The sequence below is a fragment of the Bidens hawaiensis genome, unplaced genomic scaffold (genome assembly GCF_021521415.1).
Source record: "Bidens hawaiensis isolate Kalapana, Puna unplaced genomic scaffold, B.hawaiensis_p1.1 tig00019934_1, whole genome shotgun sequence".
NCBI lineage: Eukaryota > Viridiplantae > Streptophyta > Magnoliopsida > Asterales > Asteraceae > Bidens > Bidens hawaiensis.
This window is the reverse complement of record NW_027493028.1, coordinates 111393-131940: the sequence shown is the minus strand read 5'-3', so window position 1 is coordinate 131940 and position 20548 is coordinate 111393. Positions and strand designations below refer to the sequence as shown.

At 31.6% G+C, this 20548-nt stretch overlaps 1 protein-coding gene across 1 annotated transcript; it reads left to right on the top strand.

Annotated features, from left to right (window-relative positions):
* Positions 1-17376: 17376 nt before the first annotated feature.
* On the top strand, positions 17377-17976 carry LOC143559552 (uncharacterized). Its single transcript, XM_077048088.1, has 2 exons — positions 17377-17502; positions 17728-17976. Exons 1-2 carry the CDS (start codon positions 17377-17379, stop codon positions 17974-17976), a joined length of 375 nt encoding a protein of 124 aa, XP_076904203.1.
* The last annotated feature ends 2572 nt before the right edge of the window (positions 17977-20548 follow it).

The following is a 20548-nucleotide window of genomic DNA, read 5'->3' as shown; positions in this document are numbered from 1 at the left end:
GCCCACAATGGATCTGCATAGGTCCACCTTGGGCCTAATAAGAAAGAAGACAAAAACAACTTGTAAAAATTTTGTTTATGAATGGGTTGATTTTTATTTGTACTTTTAATGCATACAACTTCCTAAACCCTTCCTAATTTGACTTATTAGTGTCCATTTGCTAATGTTATAAACGAACACAAATGAACATTTACAGGTTTTCCATTAATTGTATAAATATTGAAGGGTAAAACATGAGAAAAAAAATTAAAAAGAACTATTAAAAACCAATAATAAACTACTTGTTCTTAATCTTGTGATAAGAGTTTTGGAAAGTGTAGGTAATGCATTTAACTACTTGTTAAATTCAAACAATTGACCGTTATGATATCTTGGTCCGTTACCAAATAAATGAACAAAATAAGCAGATCATGCAATTTCAAACTATTTTACACCCATAGCTTTCAAGATAAGTGAGCAATAATTAGAAGTGGTAAAAATTGTATACCGAGTAACGACCGTGTACAATATTTATTATTTTAATTTTTAGATAAATATTAATTGGCTATTACTAGAACTATACACTTCAGGTAACTTTGACATAGTAACTTTAAAGTTAACTCATTTAACTTGACCCGTTTTGGTTAAATCATTTAACCAAATAAAACACAACCCAAATGGCCAAATCGACCCATTTACAAGTAAATAATTCGAAATTGTCACCTTGTATAAAACTCAAGCAGTTAAACGCCTAAAAGCTAATAGTTCTCGATAACTGACCTTCAGTCGAACCAGGAAAGCACCAGGGTAGGTCTTCATAAGACAGTCAACAACCTTTTGACCAATATCCCAGCTTCCGTTAACAACTAGAACACCACCAACCAACAGAACTGGAAATTGACCACGGCCATCTGCGATCAATTATCAATTTGTTGTTAAAAAACCCTTGTGTTCCATTAATGATTAAAGCAAACAGTTATGTTGAATTTGTAAGCACCGGAAAAAGTTGCACCTTTTCCACACAAACCAAGTCTCTGCACAACTGCTTTGACTGTTAAAGCCAGTTCCACAACAGCATCATTTAATATCTTGTTTGCAACTTCATCACCGGCTACAGCATACAAGACCACTTTGGGAACTAGTTCATACGGGCCCACAATGGATCTGCATAGGTCCACCTTGGGCCTAATAAGAAAGAAGACAAAAACAACTTGTAAAAATTTTGTTTATGAATGGGTTGATTTTTATTTGTACTTTTAATGCATACAACTTCCTAAACCCTTCCTAATTTGACTTATTAGTGTCCATTTGCTAATGTTATAAACGAACACAAATGAACATTTACAGGTTTTCCATTAATTGTATAAATATTGAAGGGTAAAACATGAGAAAAAAAATTAAAAAGAACTATTAAAAACCAATAATAAACTACTTGTTCTTAATCTTGTGATAAGAGTTTTGGAAAGTGTAGGTAATGCATTTAACTACTTGTTAAATTCAAACAATTGACCGTTATGATATCTTGGTCCGTTACCAAATAAATGAACAAAATAAGCAGATCATGCAATTTCAAACTATTTTACACCCATAGCTTTCAAGATAAGTGAGCAATAATTAGAAGTGGTAAAAATTGTATACCGAGTAACGACCGTGTACAATATTTATTATTTTAATTTTTAGATAAATATTAATTGGCTATTACTAGAACTATACACTTCAGGTAACTTTGACATAGTAACTTTAAAGTTAACTCATTTAACTTGACCCGTTTTGGTTAAATCATTTAACCAAATAAAACACAACCCAAATGGCCAAATCGACCCATTTACAAGTAAATAATTCGAAATTGTCACCTTGTATAAAACTCAAGCAGTTAAACGCCTAAAAGCTAATAGTTTTCGATAACTGACCTTCAGTCGAACCAGGAAAGCACCAGGGTAGGTCTTCATAAGACAGTCAACAACCTTTTGACCAATATCCCAGCTTCCGTTAACAACTAGAACACCACCAACCAACAGAACTGGAAATTGACCACGGCCATCTGCGATCAATTATCAATTTGTTGTTAAAAAACCCTTGTGTTCCATTAATGATTAAAGCAAACAGTTATGTTGAATTTGTAAGCACCGGAAAAAGTTGCACCTTTTCCACACAAACCAAGTCTCTGCACAACTGCTTTGACTGTTAAAGCCAGTTCCACAACAGCATCATTTAATATCTTGTTTGCAACTTCATCACCGGCTACAGCATACAAGACCACTTTGGGAACTAGTTCATACGGGCCCATAATGGATCTGCATAGGTCCACCTTGGGCCTAATAAGAAAGAAGACAAAAACAACTTGTAAAAATTTTGTTTATGAATGGGTTGATTTTTATTTGTACTTTTAATGCATACAACTTCCTAAACCCTTCCTAATTTGACTTATTAGTGTCCATTTGCTAATGTTATAAACGAACACAAATGAACATTTACAGGTTTTCCATTAATAGTATAAATATTGAAGGGTAAAACATGAGAAAAAAAATTAAAAAGAACTATTAAAAACCAATAATAAACAAACGTAGATGAACAAAAGGGAACATAAATGAACAAGCATAAACGAACATAATTGATCGAGCATTCCTTGTTCATTTTTGTTCATTTACTAAACAAACTTCCCACCGAACGTTTCACTTTCGATTCGTTATACAGTCACCCACCCATCTTGCCACCTTTAAGCCGTTTCATTTAAGAAAAAAGAATAAACCAGCATAAGAAATATGGACACAAACTGAAAAGGTATTGGTAAAACCTGAATCATTCCGAGCATATAGCTTCACATTGCTTGGAAATGTCTCTGCAAATATTGTATATGATATCAAAACCGTACAGATTGCACGTTTCTAGAAGTTTTTTGACAGAATTGAAAATCAAACCTCAGCCAATTTAGTATCCTTCTTGATCCTTTGAATGATTGACACCGGATACACCTAAACAAACAGCTTTCACAGATTATAGTTTTGCTTTTGATTCGGAAAGGGCTTCCATCATTACCTTCTCTAATGCATCACATGCTAATGTTTCTGTAGTAGTGAAATGCAGAAAATAAAGTTAAAAAAATAAAAAATCAATGTTAATATCTAAGGATGCATTATTTTTGCTAATTATGATTTCAAAATCAGCATACTGGGACATGCATTTTGATAATGATCATGTGATCTTTAATAATCAAGGTTCACTAACATGTTTATCTTAAACCTAGGTCATAATAATCACATTGATTGTGATAATGCTTCAAATTAGATGAATTTGCCTGTAGTAAGATGATCACATTCACAAGCAAAATAAATGTTGTAATTCCATGTAAACTATCACCGATTCAAGAAGAATGTATAATGAGAAAGTCAATCAACCAAAATGTAGGACAAAATAAGAATATAAACTATATATCTAACCCTAGAATATGAGATAACCACATTCACGAGCAATATAAACAGATTACAGAAAATTTCAAAAACCTAAAAGTAGAAGAACGGACTCACAAGCCTTTACGATGCCATAACATAAGAACATACCAACTGGTGTTAATGAAAGTGAATTAGGCAATTAGATCATGATCTCTCTATTTTAGCAAAATAGCTGCAGTTTCGGGTATCAATTGCCCTTTTCAAATTACAATTTGATGAAGATTTAATGTATGAAAAAGTACTACCGTTGGAAATCGTTGATGGGAAGTCTTCTTAAAATTAAAATTAAAAAAATACATGGAGGCTCAAAGTTGTAATTATTTTATTAAATTTACAAAAGTTTAACGTTGATGGGGCAATGTTGTTATTATCTCTAGGCATATTTTCTAATGTACAAGTAGGCCCCTATATTACATGTTATATGAGGTGTAACTTATACATTACAAGTTGTAAATTATTTAGAAAGTGGGTACGCTAGTTTGCCCACCAATAATGCATATTACTATATATAGTATAGATATAGATAAAAATATAACAATTAATGCATTTATAAATTTGAAGTATACTTCTACAAATTCAACCACTTAAAAAAAATAAAATTACATGATAAAACCGAAACTCATTTAAAGACAAGTTTTAAAAGAAACTGAAATTTAATTTTAAAACATAAACGTAAGACTTAAAAGCTAACCTGAGTTTCATAGCATTTTAACAAACAAAATAACATTTAACCGAAAATATCAATATTTTGATCAACTCACTTAAATCAAAAGATTAAGATAAGAAACATAAATCCTAAAGTTTAACAACTAATGGGTTTAAAATTTTAATAGTCAAAACTAAATGAGACATAGCTGACGAGTTGAGCAAATTAAACACCGAGCTAAAATGTATAATAACACAGTAAACCAAAAATATTACATAAATCAAGCATATCATAATAGATGATATTGGATCATTTACACTCTTTCTGAACATAACAAAGTTAGATCTCAACCGTTATCAATAGAAATATTCTTTTATTTATCAGAAATAAACAATCGATTATGTAGAGCACATGCGTTTTGACATTCCACATTGGTTTGGGAGGAGAACAAAGTTTTATTTATAATTGGTGGATATATTCTCCATCATAACGTGTTTTGGACGCTTAGGTGGTAGTGGATGAGAGAAACTCCACAATTAAGCATGCTCAAGTGAGAGTAGTATTAGGATGGGTGACCTCCTAGGAAGTCTCCACCGAGGCAATATTGTGAGGCAAAACCGTAAGGCAATGGTGGTTTATCTCAGCCAAAGCGAGCAATATTGTGATATTGTCCAATACACGTAATTATGGGGAATGTATCCACCTATTTATAAAGAAGACTTTGTTATCTTCTCCAACCGATGTGTGTGTGCGTGTTTGTATATATGTATATATATATATAGAGAGAGAGAGAGAGTAAGGTTAAAATGAAAACCCACTTAAGTTGTGAAAACCCACGAAAACCCTATGTAACATCGGTTTTTTTTTGTTACGTATAATATATGTTGTAACATTTAATACAAAACATCGAAACATAAAAAAAAATGTTTTGCTATTTTTTAACATTTTTTTACTAATTTTTATATATGTTTTCAGGAGAGAAAAAAAGTTATATTTATTTTTACATTGTTTTATTCACTTTAATTGTGGACCACAAGATTTAAACATTAATTAAAAAGATGTGGTTGAGAATGAGTTTTTAGAGTTTTCAAGTCAAGTGGGCTTTCATTTTATACTTAGCCTATATATATATATATATAGATATATAGGGTTGAGTTCAATGGAAAAATCATATTAGTGTGAGAAGTTTGAGAAATCCTTTCAACCAATTAGATTTTTTCTTTTTATTTTTCCATTTAATTAAATACAAGGGTATAATTGGTAAAAGATTGCAATTTTTATATTAGGTAAGTATTAAAGTTATTGGAAGTTTCATTTTCTTTACTTTATTAATTTTTGTATTGTTGACTGAACATAAAAAACATTAACTTCATCTTAGATTCATTCGTCCATAGCTATCTAATCAGGTCATGTTCTTTTTTTTTCCAACTTTTTTAGTACAATCAACTCCACATGCTCCATTATTCCCACACACATGAGAAGTAGTGTAACGTAGTCATACACAAACACTTAACTTTACGGCTTTCTCAAACTATCTTACATTGTCATACACAAACTACAAACTATTGTTTGCATACCCCCAAACACTTACATATTTCCCTACACTCACCTTCACATGTATGCATTTTACCATACACAAGAGGTGAAATTTTTTTTTTGCTGATATACACAAACGATTAATGCAATGGTTTCTCAAATTACCCTACACTACCATACACAAAACTATTCAGAATTTCTAATTAATTTTTTTCAACAAATCTCAAAACATATTCATTTTTATTGCTACCTATTAGTTTATATTAACAACCTACACATACCATGCTAATAACCTACACTTATATTCATATTACCATACATAAATCGTACTAATCCTTTTAATAACCTACACCATTTCAAAATATAGTAACCTACACAAATTATCGTGTTAACATACAAATCCTTTTAATAACCTACACAATTTCAAAATACCACACATCATCAAATTCGTTCACATACATATCTTGTTAAAATTCATACACAGTAATATTTTTTTTAACATCTTACACTACCTAACTTATTGCATCTACAACATAAATAAATGTTAACTTATTTATGTATTTTTTTAACCCAAAAAAAAATAAAGTTAAGAACAACGAGTGGATGGTTTTATAATATTAAAAAAAGAATAACGTGTGCAGGTTTGTGTAGAAATTATTTGAAGTGAGAAACCAATTATTATTATGTATTGAGTTGTTTAATAAAAAAATAATATAAAACAAGTTGTTCATAATAAATAATGTAAATTAATTAGTGATTTGAGAACTTTTGTTTTGAAAGATTATTACAAGTGCAATTTTAAGGAAAGTTTATCTTAGTTTAGGAAGAAATTTTGAGCATTTAATAATGAGATATTAGTTTGATTGATTAAATTACATATAAAGTCCCATAATGCCCTTTTCATATTAAAAACCAATTAAATGATATTATTATTAATTACTAGTTTGCCATTCTCATTATCTACCATTGATTAAAATAATCAATAACTCATATTGATTTCTCACATTTCTCACACTAATATGATTTCTCCACTAAACCATCCTATATATGTATATATATATGGGTGGGATCTAGTGAAAACAACTCTTTAAAGACTCCTAAAAACTCCTAAAAAATTATCTTTAACTTTTTAAAAATTTTTTTTTGAAGTTTCTTTGTTTTCCATTATTCGTATATGTTGTTATTGGTTCAAAAAAGAAAAAAAATTGTCGGTATAGTACGCATATATAATAGTGTGCATTGCATATATGCAAAAGTGTTTGTATTGCATAGAATACAACACTATTGCACATATTTGATACACACTATTGTATATATGCAATATAAGACTAATACACACATCAACTACACATTAGTACGTATGTGTAATACAACATTAACGCACATGTGCACCACATCGACTTTTATTTTATTATTATTTTTTTCCATATAATACATATACGATACACAAATATTGAATATATGCAATTAAACACTATTAAACTCAAAAATACATAGTAATACACATGTGTAATACAACGGTATCGCACAGTAATACGTATGTGCATAACAACGGGTTCTTTTTTATTTTTTTTATTTTTTTCAAGCAAAGGGTAAGAAAATATAAAAATAACTGCAAAAACAGAAATTTGAAAATATTTTTTTTATTTTTAGTTAAAAATAATTCTTTAGGAGTTTTAAGTTTTCTCTCTAAAGATGAGTTTTTTGTTGATCATCTCCATATATATATAATATTGTGTTCATATGAGAACCATTTTAAAATTGAGAACTTTGAGAACCATTTTGTACCACTTTAGAAAAAAAATTATAAAAATTCTAATACAATAAAAAACATGAAAATAAAAAAAAAGTAAAAAAAATTAAGATAAATGTATAATACTTATTTTTAATTTTATACATGTCATTCTTTATACACATATACACATTTAAAATAAATGATAATGTTCATATGTGTACATTATGTAAATAGAGATTAAATAAAAATATACATATGTGTATAATTACGTTTTTTAATGGAATCGGGATGAAAAATAATTTTTTTTTGTTTTTTTTACTTTTTTAAAATTTTCGTATATTTTAGTTTAAAATTTTTTAAAATATTTTTTTAATTGTTTCTTTGTGGCCCAAAATGGTTCTTAAAATTCTCAATTTCAAAAAGTGTGTGTGTGTGTATATAGGATCAGGATCATGTGAGAACCTTTTGGGAATTAAGAACAATGAGAACCATTTTGGACCACAAAAAAACCCAAAAATAAAAAAAAATCACAAAACAAAAAAAACACAAAAATTAAAAAAGTAAAAAAAACCAAAGTTCTTGTTTATCATCCCAGTTTCTAAAAAAACGTTAAAAAAATCTCGATTTAGCTAAATTATACATATATGTATAATATGTACATATATGTACACACATGTTTTTTTTTCCTATACACATATGTATAATTTAAGGTAAATGATAATGTACATATGTGTACATTACGTAACCAGAGATTAAATGAAAGTATACATATGCGTATAGGTATAATACGAATTAAAAAGAAAAAAAATCGGTTTTTTTTTATTATACATATATGTATAATATGTACACACATATTTTTTTCCTATACACATGTGTATAATTTAAGATAAATAATAATGTACATATGTGTACATTTCGTAACTAGAGATTAAATGAAAGTATACATATGTATAGATATAATATGAATTAAAAAAAACGCTTTTTTTAATGAAACCAAAATGAAATATAAGAATTTTGGTTTTTTACTTTTTAAAAATTTTTGTTTTTTTTTTGTTTTATAATTTTTTAAATATTTTTAGAGGTTTTTTTTAGTGGTCCTTCTCAAAGTTCTCAATTTGTCAATGGTTCTCTTAGGATCCTTACCCTATACACACACACACACACTAGATTTTATCCCACGTATTACGGGGTTGTTTTACATTATTCGTTTTTAATATTTATATATGTATATTTGAATTTGAATTTTATTTATTCTAAAAAAGTTAATAATTAATATACTTGAGGTTTGATGATGAAATGGTTTCACAAATAAATGATATGTTATAATCCGATTTAAAAGCTATCTGGGTTTGGTGATACCCATTACTCGTTTATTTTCTTTATTATAAAATTGTTTCTTAATTATAAATAATATCTTTTTTTTAAATAAAATAGGATATTAATTTTTAGCATATTCCTATTTTATAGGATTTTCATATCAAATATTTGATGAGATTATTTTTTAATATAATGAGATGTAATAACCTATTTAAGAGCTATCTGGGTTTGGTGAGACCTTTACCAGTGAATTCGGGTCAAATGCGTGAGAAGCCTTCATTTACAAATAAAGTAATCTGATGGCTTGAGAGAATGGTTATTTTATATTTTTCGTTTTTTAATATTTATTTTTTGAATTTTAATTTTCTTTATTGTAAGAAAGTTAATAATACTTAGGGTTTGATGATGAAAGGGTTTCATAAATAAATGATATGCTATAACCCGTTTAAAAGCTATCTGAATTTGGTGACCCATGACCTGCTTATGTTTTTTACTATAAAATTGTTTATTAATTATAAATAATATTTTTTTCTTTTTAAATTGGATATTAAATTTTAGTATATTCCTATTTTGTAGGATTTTCATATCAAATAATTTGTAAGATTAATTTTTAATTTAATGAGATGTTATAACCCGTTTAAGAGTTATCTAGTTTTGGTAAGACCCATACCCATGAATTTGGGTTAAATCAATGAGATGCCTCAATTTAAAAATCAAGAAATCTGGTGACTTCCATAAAAGGGGGGAGCGACCACATCGCGACACATAAGATTTTTGAGTTTTCGTTTATACACACACACACACATATATAGGGGTTATCCTAAAAATAAGTAGTTTCTTAAGAAGAGTAGGAATAAATCATATCCATTGGATCATGTTAATCAATGGATGAGATTTAAAATTACCAAAAACCGACATAGTTTTCTAGAATTACTCTTTTACCATTATAATCGACATAGTTTCCTAAAATTATTCTTTTATCATAGGTTTTAATGCCAAATGTAAAAAATCTATTGATTCTTACCATTATTAGGAAACTCTTTATTTTTATTTGAACCCTTTCGATATATATATATATATAAGTGCATACCATAAAATTAAAAATTACTATCTTGAAGGACACCCAGATTAATTCAAGCATATCACAGAGTAGACATTCATTAAAGAATTTTTTAACATATTTCTGATTAAAGTGAATTTCAGATTTATGAGAACTGAAAACCAAAAACCAAGATGCAAAAGGACTACACGATAGAAATGTTCGAACGATTTTTATAAGAAATAGATCTATATCAGGCATTAAAATCTCATATGCAGATTAACAAGAATAGATAAATTATAGAGCATACAAGGTATATACACTGATATCAACATTTTGACAAAAAGCGTGTTAAGTCATCGCGTTTTCCGATCAATTTGAAGCAAAAGGGCCAACATAAACTATATTTTCTAACAAGGAAACAAATCAAGAATTACAAAAGAGAAGCAAACCCAGAATCTCCATCTATGAAGAACAAATCGCGAAATGGGCTCGGTTGCATTATCAATAGAGGAGAGGCAGAAAGAGGAGAAATTCACTTAAAGACCTGATCGTTTTAAGGATTTGGAACGAATTCTAAGGAATAAGATTTTAAATCCCATGAATTGATATGTTCGTTTTATTAAATGAAAGAATAGGAATGGAAACTAAATCCCATCAAGTCCCACATTTCATAAGATTTTAAAATCCCACCTATTTTGTAAGGATTGTTATGGAAAATAAAGGATTTTCTTATTAACAATAAAAATCCCTCAAAAAAAATTTAATAAAAAAATCATAACTCAAAATATAAATAAAAAACAAAAAATATAAAAAAACGAAAACGAAACGCAAAACTGAACCGAATTGATGGAAACCGAAAAGATCGATCAAAATGAAATAAAAAAAAATTGAAACCGAACAGAAATGAAACTGAAAAAACCGACCACAGCGAAACAAAAGGCCGAAAACGAATCCGTAACCGACCAAAAACAAACAAAAGAAACCGAAACCCAACCCGTATAGTGCTCCGAAACCGACCAAAGAGAAACAAAGGAAACCGAAACCCAACCCATCCAGTGCGAAAACTCGTGTCAGCTCGAAACCCCAATTCTAATTCCAATACATATTAACCAACCAACCAAACACATGATAGGGATTCTCAAACATTCCATTCCAATTCCAATTCCAAATCCTTTAAAAAAAGTCCGTGAAACGAACGCGCTCTTATGATCTAATTATTCGAACTTTTATTTAAACCTAATCAAACCCTAATCCATATCCACATCAATATATCGTATAATCCCAAAAAAGCCCAAATGACTAAAAGCAAAAGTTTCTTGGCCCATTTTTTTAATGTTTTGGGCCGTGTTCGCGTGTCTAATTGTTAGGACTATTAATACAATTAAGATAGTGATATATTAACATTTAAAACCCAAACAAAATAAAGACATCTAAAATAGAATAAAAACAAAAATCTATAGTTAACGAAAAAGTAACAACTAGCATCATGTGTTACAATTATGTGGACCCAATATTATTTTTTCCCACTTTGTTACAGTTTCTTTAAAGATGGAAAAAGTGAAATGGAAGGAAAAATGTAACAACTAGCATCATGTGTTACAATTATCTTCCAGAGGTTTTTTGTAAGAAAAAAAAAACAAAAGAAATTGAAGTAAGATGTGTTCCTGAGTTTCATTATATTGAGAAAAATAAAAAAAATGAAAGGAAAACAAGGAGAAACAAAGAGCAAATTGGAAGGAAATGTTTTCTTTCCAATTTGGAAGAAATAAGAAGATAATAAATAAAAGATAAAATAGGAAACAAATGAAAACAAAAATTTTTCTTTCTTTTCTTTTCTCTTATTAAGTGAACTCGGGAACAAAGTGTTAATTCTTTCTTTCTTATTGTACTATTTAATTAACAAATTAATGAAAAAAAGCTATAGTAAACAATAACAAGAATCATACCAAGTAAAAATCTAACTAATAGAATAGTTGTTAATAGGGTTCAGGAAAGATGAGATTTACGAAAATCATACATCTATCCCAAAGAATTGAGAGGTTGCTTCTAGTGAGATCATTGGCTCTAAAATCCATATGCATGAGGCCAAGTAAAAGAAACACCAAGTTCAAAACTAAACCTCAAAACAATAAAAAAAACATATAAATATAATAAGTTAATAAATAAATAGGAAATATTAGTAAGAATTAACTTTCTCATAATAATAAATAGATAAATAAAAATATTGATATTAATAATAAATATTAAGATAGCAATTACAAAATACAAATGTAAGAATAAACTATTATAACAATATATAATTTAGCACTAAAAATGAGGTAAAGAAAATCCTCTATAAGAATTCGTATTCTACCCATCAAATTCTATGATTGTGGTTTTTAAAATTCAGGAAGAGTTCTTGGGTGTTGTGAGATGAGAAGAGAGAAATGCAATGATTTTTTTGCATAAATTTGAAAAGTTTCTATAGCATTCTATAAATTTTCTAATATTTTTTGAAAATAGTTGTAAGTAGAGGAGAGAGAAAATCTAATGATACTTATATGTAAAAGTATTATTTAAGCGAACAATAGAGAGAAAAAACAATGATTTTTATTGTAATTTTAAATTTGAATATAGGGGTAAGGATGTGGGTGCCCTAAGACATATTTCAAGCCAAAGACTTTACATTCTTTCTAAAAGTCCTTATCCTTAGTCCTAAGTCTCCAAGAATTCATATCCTCAACCATGTCCTCTGAGAGATGCAGGTCTAGCAAATCATGCCTAATCATCTCATCCCAAGTCAATTTGGGTTGTCATCTACCCCTCCTCCCCTTTATAATAATAGTTTCTATGAATGTAACAAGACTCATCGTCTGTCTTCTCTTCACATGTGCAAACCATCTCAATCTTCATCTCTTATGTTATCTAATATGATAACCACCCATAATCTCTTCCAAAAAACATCATTTCTTATTCGACCTTGTGTCCTCACACATTCACCTTAGCATTTTTCATCTCTGCTGCCTCTAGCTTACGCACATGTGACTTCATGATGGCACATCAATCTGTTCAATATAACATCGCAGGTCTAATTCCAACCCTATAAAATTTTCCCTTTAAATTAGTTAGTAGTTAGGGAATATTCTGCCGCACAAACTCCTATAGCTGCCCTCCATTTACGCTATCCTTTTCGAACATAGTGGGCTACATCACTATCTACTTCCTCATCACACTGGACAAACAATCCTATATACATGAACTTCGTTGCCTATAGAACCACTTGGTATTCGATGGTGATATAGACCTCCTCGTCGTTTTTCCCTACTAAAGTCACTATGGAGATCCTCGGTGTTAGAGCGACTAATACTAAAAAATTTTCTCTATAAACTGCCCACCACTCCTCTAACCTCATGTTAGTGCATTTCCTGTATGTCATTACCTGTATAAAGGCGCATGAGAAGTCCAGCTGAAAGACCAACTGAAACTCCGAAAGCAACAAAGGCTAAAGCTTAACGTAGTACAACAGTTGTCAAGGAGGAGTTTTGTAGCACACTAAATGTAAAAATGCTGAGAGTTGTATCAACGAGTCACTTACTATTTGTATTATGACAAATATGTTGTTTACAGGGTCCATATGCTTAATAACAAGCATATGGGGCATATAGGACATGGGATATGAAGCGTGTGGCAAGCCTAGCAGTTGTAATTTCATATTGTAAGCGTATGTAAATAAAACGCTCATTTGCTTATCAATTTTGTAATCAGTTGTAACAAAACTCTGTGGAATTATCAATAGAACTTCAACGAGTTTGTATTTACATCAGTTATTCATTTTCGTTCACCGAATAGCACCGTAAACGCATTCCGCACGCTTATGTTGAAAACTTATGCACATCATTAGTAGGGTCCAGGGATGGTGAGATGTAGGCAAACTGTACCTCTATCCCAAAGAATAGAGAGACCCTTGGCTCCAAAATCCATATGCATAAGGCTAAGTAAAAGAAACACCAAGTTCAACACTAAACCTCTAAACAATAAAAAAACATATAAATATAATAAATTAATAAATAAATAGGAAATATTAGTAATAATTAAATTACTCATAAGAATAAATAGATAAATAAAAATACTGATATTAAAAATGAATAATAAGATATCAATTACAAAATAAAAATTATGAATAAGTATTACAATAATATATAATTTAGCACTAAAAATTAGATAAAGAAAATCCCTTCAGACATATTTCAAACCACAGACCCTACATTCTTTCTAAAAGTCCTTATCCTTAACCCTACTTCTGCAAGAATTAATATCCTCAACCATGTCCTCGGAGATACGCGGGTCTAGAAAATCATGCTTAATCATCTCATCCAAGATAATTTGGGCCGTCATCTACCCTCCTCCCCTTTATAGTAATAGTTTCTACAAATGTAACAAGAGTCTTCGTCTGCCTTCTCTTCACATGTGCAAACCATCTCAATCTTCCCTCTCTTATATTATCTGATATGTTAACCACCCTTAATCTCTCCCAAAAAACATCATTTCTAATTTGGTCCAACCTTGTGTGCCTACACATCCACTATTGCATATTCATCTCTACTACCTCTAGCTTACGCACATGTGACTTCTAGTTGGCCCATCAATCTGTTCCATATAGCATCTCAGGTCTAACTGCGACCCCATAAATTTTCCTTTTAAATTAGTTAGTAGTTAGGAATCTTCTGTCGCACAAAAGGCTGCAGTCGCCTTCCGTTTACTCCATCCTACTTGGACACGGTGGGCCACGTCACTATCTATTTCCCCATCACACTGGACAAACTGTCCTAAATACTTGAACTTCGTTGCCTGTAGAACCACTTGGTATTCCACGGTGATATGGACCTCCTTGTCATTGTTTTCTCAACAAAAGTCACTATGGAGATCCTTGGTCTTAGAAAGACTAATACTAAAACATTTTCTTTATAAATCTGCCCACCACTCCTCTAACCTCATGTTAGTGCATTTCTTATATGTCATTACCTGTATAAAGGCACATGAGAAGTCCAACTGAAAGACCAACTGATAGCGACAAAGACTAAAGATTAACGAACTCCAACAATTGTCAAGAAGGAGTATTTTTGTACAATAAATGTAACAAGCACTGAGAGTAGTACCGACGAGTCGCTTACTCTTTGTATTATGACAAATATGATGTTTATAGGGTCCATATGCTTAATAACAAGAATATGTATACTCATATGCTTACTATTAAGCATATGAGTGCCTATTTGCTTACTATTAATCCAGTTGCTTAATAACAAGCATATGAGGCGTACAGGACATGGGATACGAAGTGTATGGAAAGCATAGCTGTATATAGTTTCATTTTGTAAGCACATGTAGATAAAACGCTCATTTGCTTATCCATTTTTAACCAATTGTATCAAAACTCTATCGAATTATCAATAGAGCGTCAACGAGTTTGTATCTACACCAGTTATTCATTTTCGTTCGCCGATTAGCATCATAAACGCATTCCGCATGATTACGGTGAAAACTTAGGCAAACCGTTAGTAGGGTCCAATAGAGGTGAGAGGTAGGCAAACCATACCTCTATCCCAAAGAATAGAGAGGCCGCTTCTAGAGAGGCCCTTGGCTCTAAAATCCATATGCGTCATGTCAAGTGAAGAAACACCATGTTCAACACTAAAGCTCTAAACGATAAAAAAAAACAGATAAGTATAATAAATTAATAAATAAATATGAAATGTTAGTAATAATTAAATTTCTCATAATAATAAATAGATAAAATAAAAAATAGTGATATTAATAATAAGTAATAAGATATTAATTACAAAATACAAATTTAAGAATAAAATATTATAATAATAGATAATTTAGCACTAAAAATGAGGTAAAGAAAATCCCTTCAGACATATTTCAAACCAAAGACTTTACATTCTTTCTAAAAGTCTTTATCCTTAATCTTACGTCTTCAAGAATTCATATCCTCACCATGTCATCGGAGAGATGCAGGTCTAGCAAATCATGGTTAATCATCTCATCCCAAGATAATTTGGGTCGTCATCTATCCCTCCTCCCCTCTATAGTAATAGTTTCTGTGAATGTAATAAGAGTCATCCTCTATCTTCTATTCACATGTGCAAACCATCTCAATCTCTCCTCCCTTATATTATCTGATATGTTAAACCCCCAAATCTATCTAAAAAAACATCACTTCTTATTCGGTCCGATCTTGTGTGCCCACACATCCACTTTAGCATATTCATCTCTGCTACCTCCAGCTTACGCACATGTGACTTCTTGATGGCCCATCAATCTGTTCCATATAAAATCCCAGGTCTAACTACGACACTATAAAATTTTCCCTAAAATTAGTTAGTAGTTAGGAATCTTCTCTCGCACAAACTCCGGTAGCCGCCCTCCATTTACTCCATCCTACTTGGACATGGTGGGCCACATCACTATATATTTCCCCATCACACTAGATACACTATCCCAAATACTTGAACTTCGTTGCCTATAGAACCACTTGGTATTCTATGGTGATCTGGACCTCCTCATCGTTGTTTTCCCCACTAAAGTCACTATGGAGATCCTCGGTCTTCGAGCGATTAATAAAGTACCATTTTTTCTATAAAGCTGCCAACTACTCCTCTAACCTCATGTTAGTGCATTTCTTATATCCAATACCTGTATATAGACACATGAGAAGTCCAACTGAAAGCAGCGGGGGGGTTGTACATTAAATGTAACAAGTGCTGAGAGTTGTACCTACGAGTCGCTTACTTTTTGTATTGTCACAAATGTGCTATTTACATGGTCCATATGCTTAATAACAAGCGTATGGATACTCATATGCTTACTATTAAGCATATGGATCTCCATTTGCTTACGATTAATCTATTTGCTTAATAATAAGCATATGAGGCGTATAAGACATGGGATATGAATCATATGGCAAGCCTAGCTGTATATAGTTTCATTTTGTAAGGGTAGGTAGATAAAACACTCATTTTCTTATCCATTTTGAAACCAATTGTAACAAAACTCTTTCGAATTATCAATAGAGCTTCAACGAGTTTGTATTTACATCATTTATTCATTTTCGTTCACTGATTAGCACCGTAAACACGTTACGCACATTTACGGTGAAAACATTGGATTGAATCATGCATTTGGATCTGTGAGTGCATATGTTGTGATATCAACATATGCGCCGCATATGTTCTAGTATACATATAGTTTGTTTATTTCATTGTGTTGGAATATTTCAGATTCTGGAGTAATAAAATTCTATCTCTTCTTCATTTCTATTTTCCTTTCGTGTCATCATTTTTTATGATTACATGGTGTCAGAGCATTCTTTCCGAGGTATAATGTCTTGCAAATATTCTAAAATTTCTTCCTTTCAGCTTCTTCATTCCAGTCAATCTCTCACTATAGCAATTTCTGATTTACATGAGCCTACTTCGTATAAAGCGGCTGCAACTATTCCTGCATGGAATGATGCCATGAAGGTAGAGTTTCAGGTTGTTGAAAATACTAATACTTGGGCTGTTGTTGATGCAGAGAAGGCTATTAAAAGCAAATGGGTGTTTAAAGTTAAAAACAGAGCAGATGGCACGGTTGAGCATATACTCAAAAGGAAGGGAGTGATTATACTGAGACTTTTTCTCCTGTTATCAAAATGACCACCATTCGAAGTCTTGTTGATGTTTATACCAAGCAAAGTTGGCCTCATTTTCAACTTGATGTTAACAATGCTTTTCTTCATGGGGATTTAGATGAAGACATCTATATGCTACCACCAATGGTACGCAGCTCCCTAATCATCAAGTGCTTAAACTTCAAAAATCTTTATATGGTTTAAAACAAGCTTCTCGACCATGGTAGGGAAAATTATCATCTGCTTTGCGGTCAAGAGGGTATATGAGTTCCTAGAATGATCACTCTTTGTTTTCCAAATCTATGGGATCATCAGTTATTTATGTCGCTGTATATGTTGACGAAATTTTGGTTACTGGGAATAATTTGGAAGAGATCAATAATCTCAAAACCTCTGGATTCTTCTTTCAAGATTAAAGATCTGGGAAAACTCAATTATTTATTGGGAATGGAGGTTCTTTATACCACTAAGGGTGTTATCATGTGGCAACGCAAGTTTGCTAAAGACATGCTTTCTGAATTTGATACTTCCAATCTTTCCATCACCAATTCTCAATTACCTCATCATTTACAGCTGAAAGCTCATGAGGGTCTTGCTATTCCTGAACCTTTTACAATATAGGAAACTTGTTGGTAAACTCAATTATCTTACTCACACAAGACCTGATATTACTTTTGTTGTTCAGTTTTTAAGTCAATTCATGCAAGATACAAGGCTACCTCATTAGAATGCTGCCCTTCACATTATTTCTTATGTCAAGGGGACATTATCTCAAGGATTATTTTTCAACAATAATCCTTCCTTTGACTTACAAGCCTTTTGTGATTTGGATTGGGTGGGATCGGTTAGTGGGTTTTATATTTCACTTGGTGGTTCTCCAATTTCTTGGAAATCTAAGAAATAACCCACTGTTTCTTTATGTTGTGCTGAAGCTGAATACCGATCGTTATGCTGTGTTACGGCCGAACTTGCATGGTTTACTAGGCTACTTACTGAGTTCAATGTCCCTGTAAGTCCCGAGAAAGGATCTTTCAATGTGATATCAAGTAGCTCAATGATTAGGCGGAAACTAATCACCAAGCCGATTCTATAAGACCAACATAAACACAAACAAACACGAAGAATAAGCTTCAAAACACACGTATATTGATATGTCGGGTGCTTAAGCCCTTAACAAACTTACACGGATGAAAGATAAACTTGAATGAACAACCCTACAATAGTAAACGCATGTCCTATATATAGACTACCAACTAGGCCCAGAACAAACTAAAGTCCACAGAGATCAAATGATCTCGGTTTACATACAAAAGCCCAATTAAGCCCACTACTACAAAGCATAAACCATAATCTTTGTCCCAACAATCTCCCCCTTGGTTTACTGCTTTATTCATGCCCAAGTATATCTGCATCTGCCGCATTGAGTACACCCGCCCATAATCCTTTACGAATAATTGCTCCTATCATACCAGTATACTCCTTAGCTGTAACACCCCGGCTAAAGCGGAAACGCCCGAGTGTGACATACAGATTGTTCAAAACACATGTGACACTATTAAGTGATAATATTGTCATTAATTGGTTTAACCATCGTATACACAAGCTTGTAAACAAGAAAAATATACATACAACTAAACATTTTGTCCATTTGTTTCAATAACCTAAGTCTAGTGTCTTCTCCAAGTATCATCCTCTAATGTTTGTACCTGTAACATATATATAAAATACGGTCAACTAACTTAATAGTTGGTGAGTTCCCACAAGTTTGAATAAATACATAAAAACCTTGCAATTCCATGAAACTTGTGATAATTAAACTACTTCGCATGCAATGTCCTTTCCAGTTGGCAACAGCCAACGTACTCGGATCGGGGGTCCCTTTTCCACTCATAACAAAATTGTCCTGAATGCAAAGGGGGGCGTATGATCATACTTATTGAGGCAACCACTTGCTGAGCACATAATTAAGAAGCACATATAACACACAAGTCCACGGTATGAATTGCAGTTTAATAGCTGAGTATAAAATCGATTTGTGTTTAATAGGATATATATGCTACCCCCAAAAGTGAAAGCGTTAAAAAGGGGGGTGTGAGGAACTCAACTTGAAATCAGAGGTACACTTGTAATAAAGCCGAAAGCACAATAACGAAATCGAATCAACCGAACTTCTTGAAATATAATTGAAAATAAACAAAATCTAACTATCGGGATTGATGAAATTTAAACAATAATTTAGATAAAGGGATTTTAATACATATTTTATTAGCAATTGTGAGAACCGAGCCCCGGTGCGGTAGCTTAAATAGTCAGTATTAACGGAGGAGCTCAGATCTGAGCTAGGATCGAATCAACAACATGTATTCACTCTTGAATGATAATATTGGACGGGTGTGGGAAGTTCGATTCGATTAACAATCAATAACAGGATGAACAATTGTAATCGAAACATAAATAGATAGATGTAGTGGTATGATTTCATTAACCAAAAGATTGTCACAAAGAACACTCATACATACATACATACATTAAACGCTCGCCACCCGGGGAGAGCTTTTCCCTAGGTGGAAACTCTCAATACAAACACACACACACAATGAAACACATGACCTAATCGTCTATTTATAGTGGTCTTGTGCCTTGGTCTTCACTCCATCCGCCTCTTGGATAAGACCAATAATATAAATATATTTTTCACCCATAACAATAATAATTCGATGCGTCGGTCCAAAATATAAGTCCCAACAATCTCCCCCTTAGACCGATGCCATCGAATTTCTTTCATGATCACCTCAAAAACCATTGTCTTTCGTTGAAATTCTCCCCCTCACGTTAAGCTTCTCCCATTGTTTATTTCAATTTATCACTCTTATATCACTTTTGGAAATAGTTGTATGGGCATATGAACGAGGCTTTGAGCTCCAAAGATCAACTTCAAGTAACAAGGTCATCACAAAAAGAAATAAACTCAATGTGATCATCAAATAATCTTCCATTCTTCAAATCTGTTTCTTCCCTTGTAAATCATCTTCAAACCGTACTAGGAAATCTGAAGACTCATGCTCGAGCAATAGATAAGATACCTTTTGGGTAAACATATCGATGCTCGAACAGCAGTCATTCCGTTGTGCTCGAAGGACTTCATTAAAGTTCAGGACTTGTCTACTGTGCTCGTGCAATAGATAAGATACCT

What these genes read in the sequence shown, in the direction of transcription:
- LOC143559552 (XM_077048088.1), top strand. Translation starts at nt 17,377, where the DNA reads ATGACCACCATTCGAAGTCTTGTTGATGTTTATACCAAGCAAAGTTGG. An exon ending in TCTATATGCTACCACCAATG is followed by an intron (nt 17,503 to 17,727) that starts GTACGCAGCTCC and finishes ATAATTTGGAAG; the next exon opens with AGATCAATAATCTCAAAACC.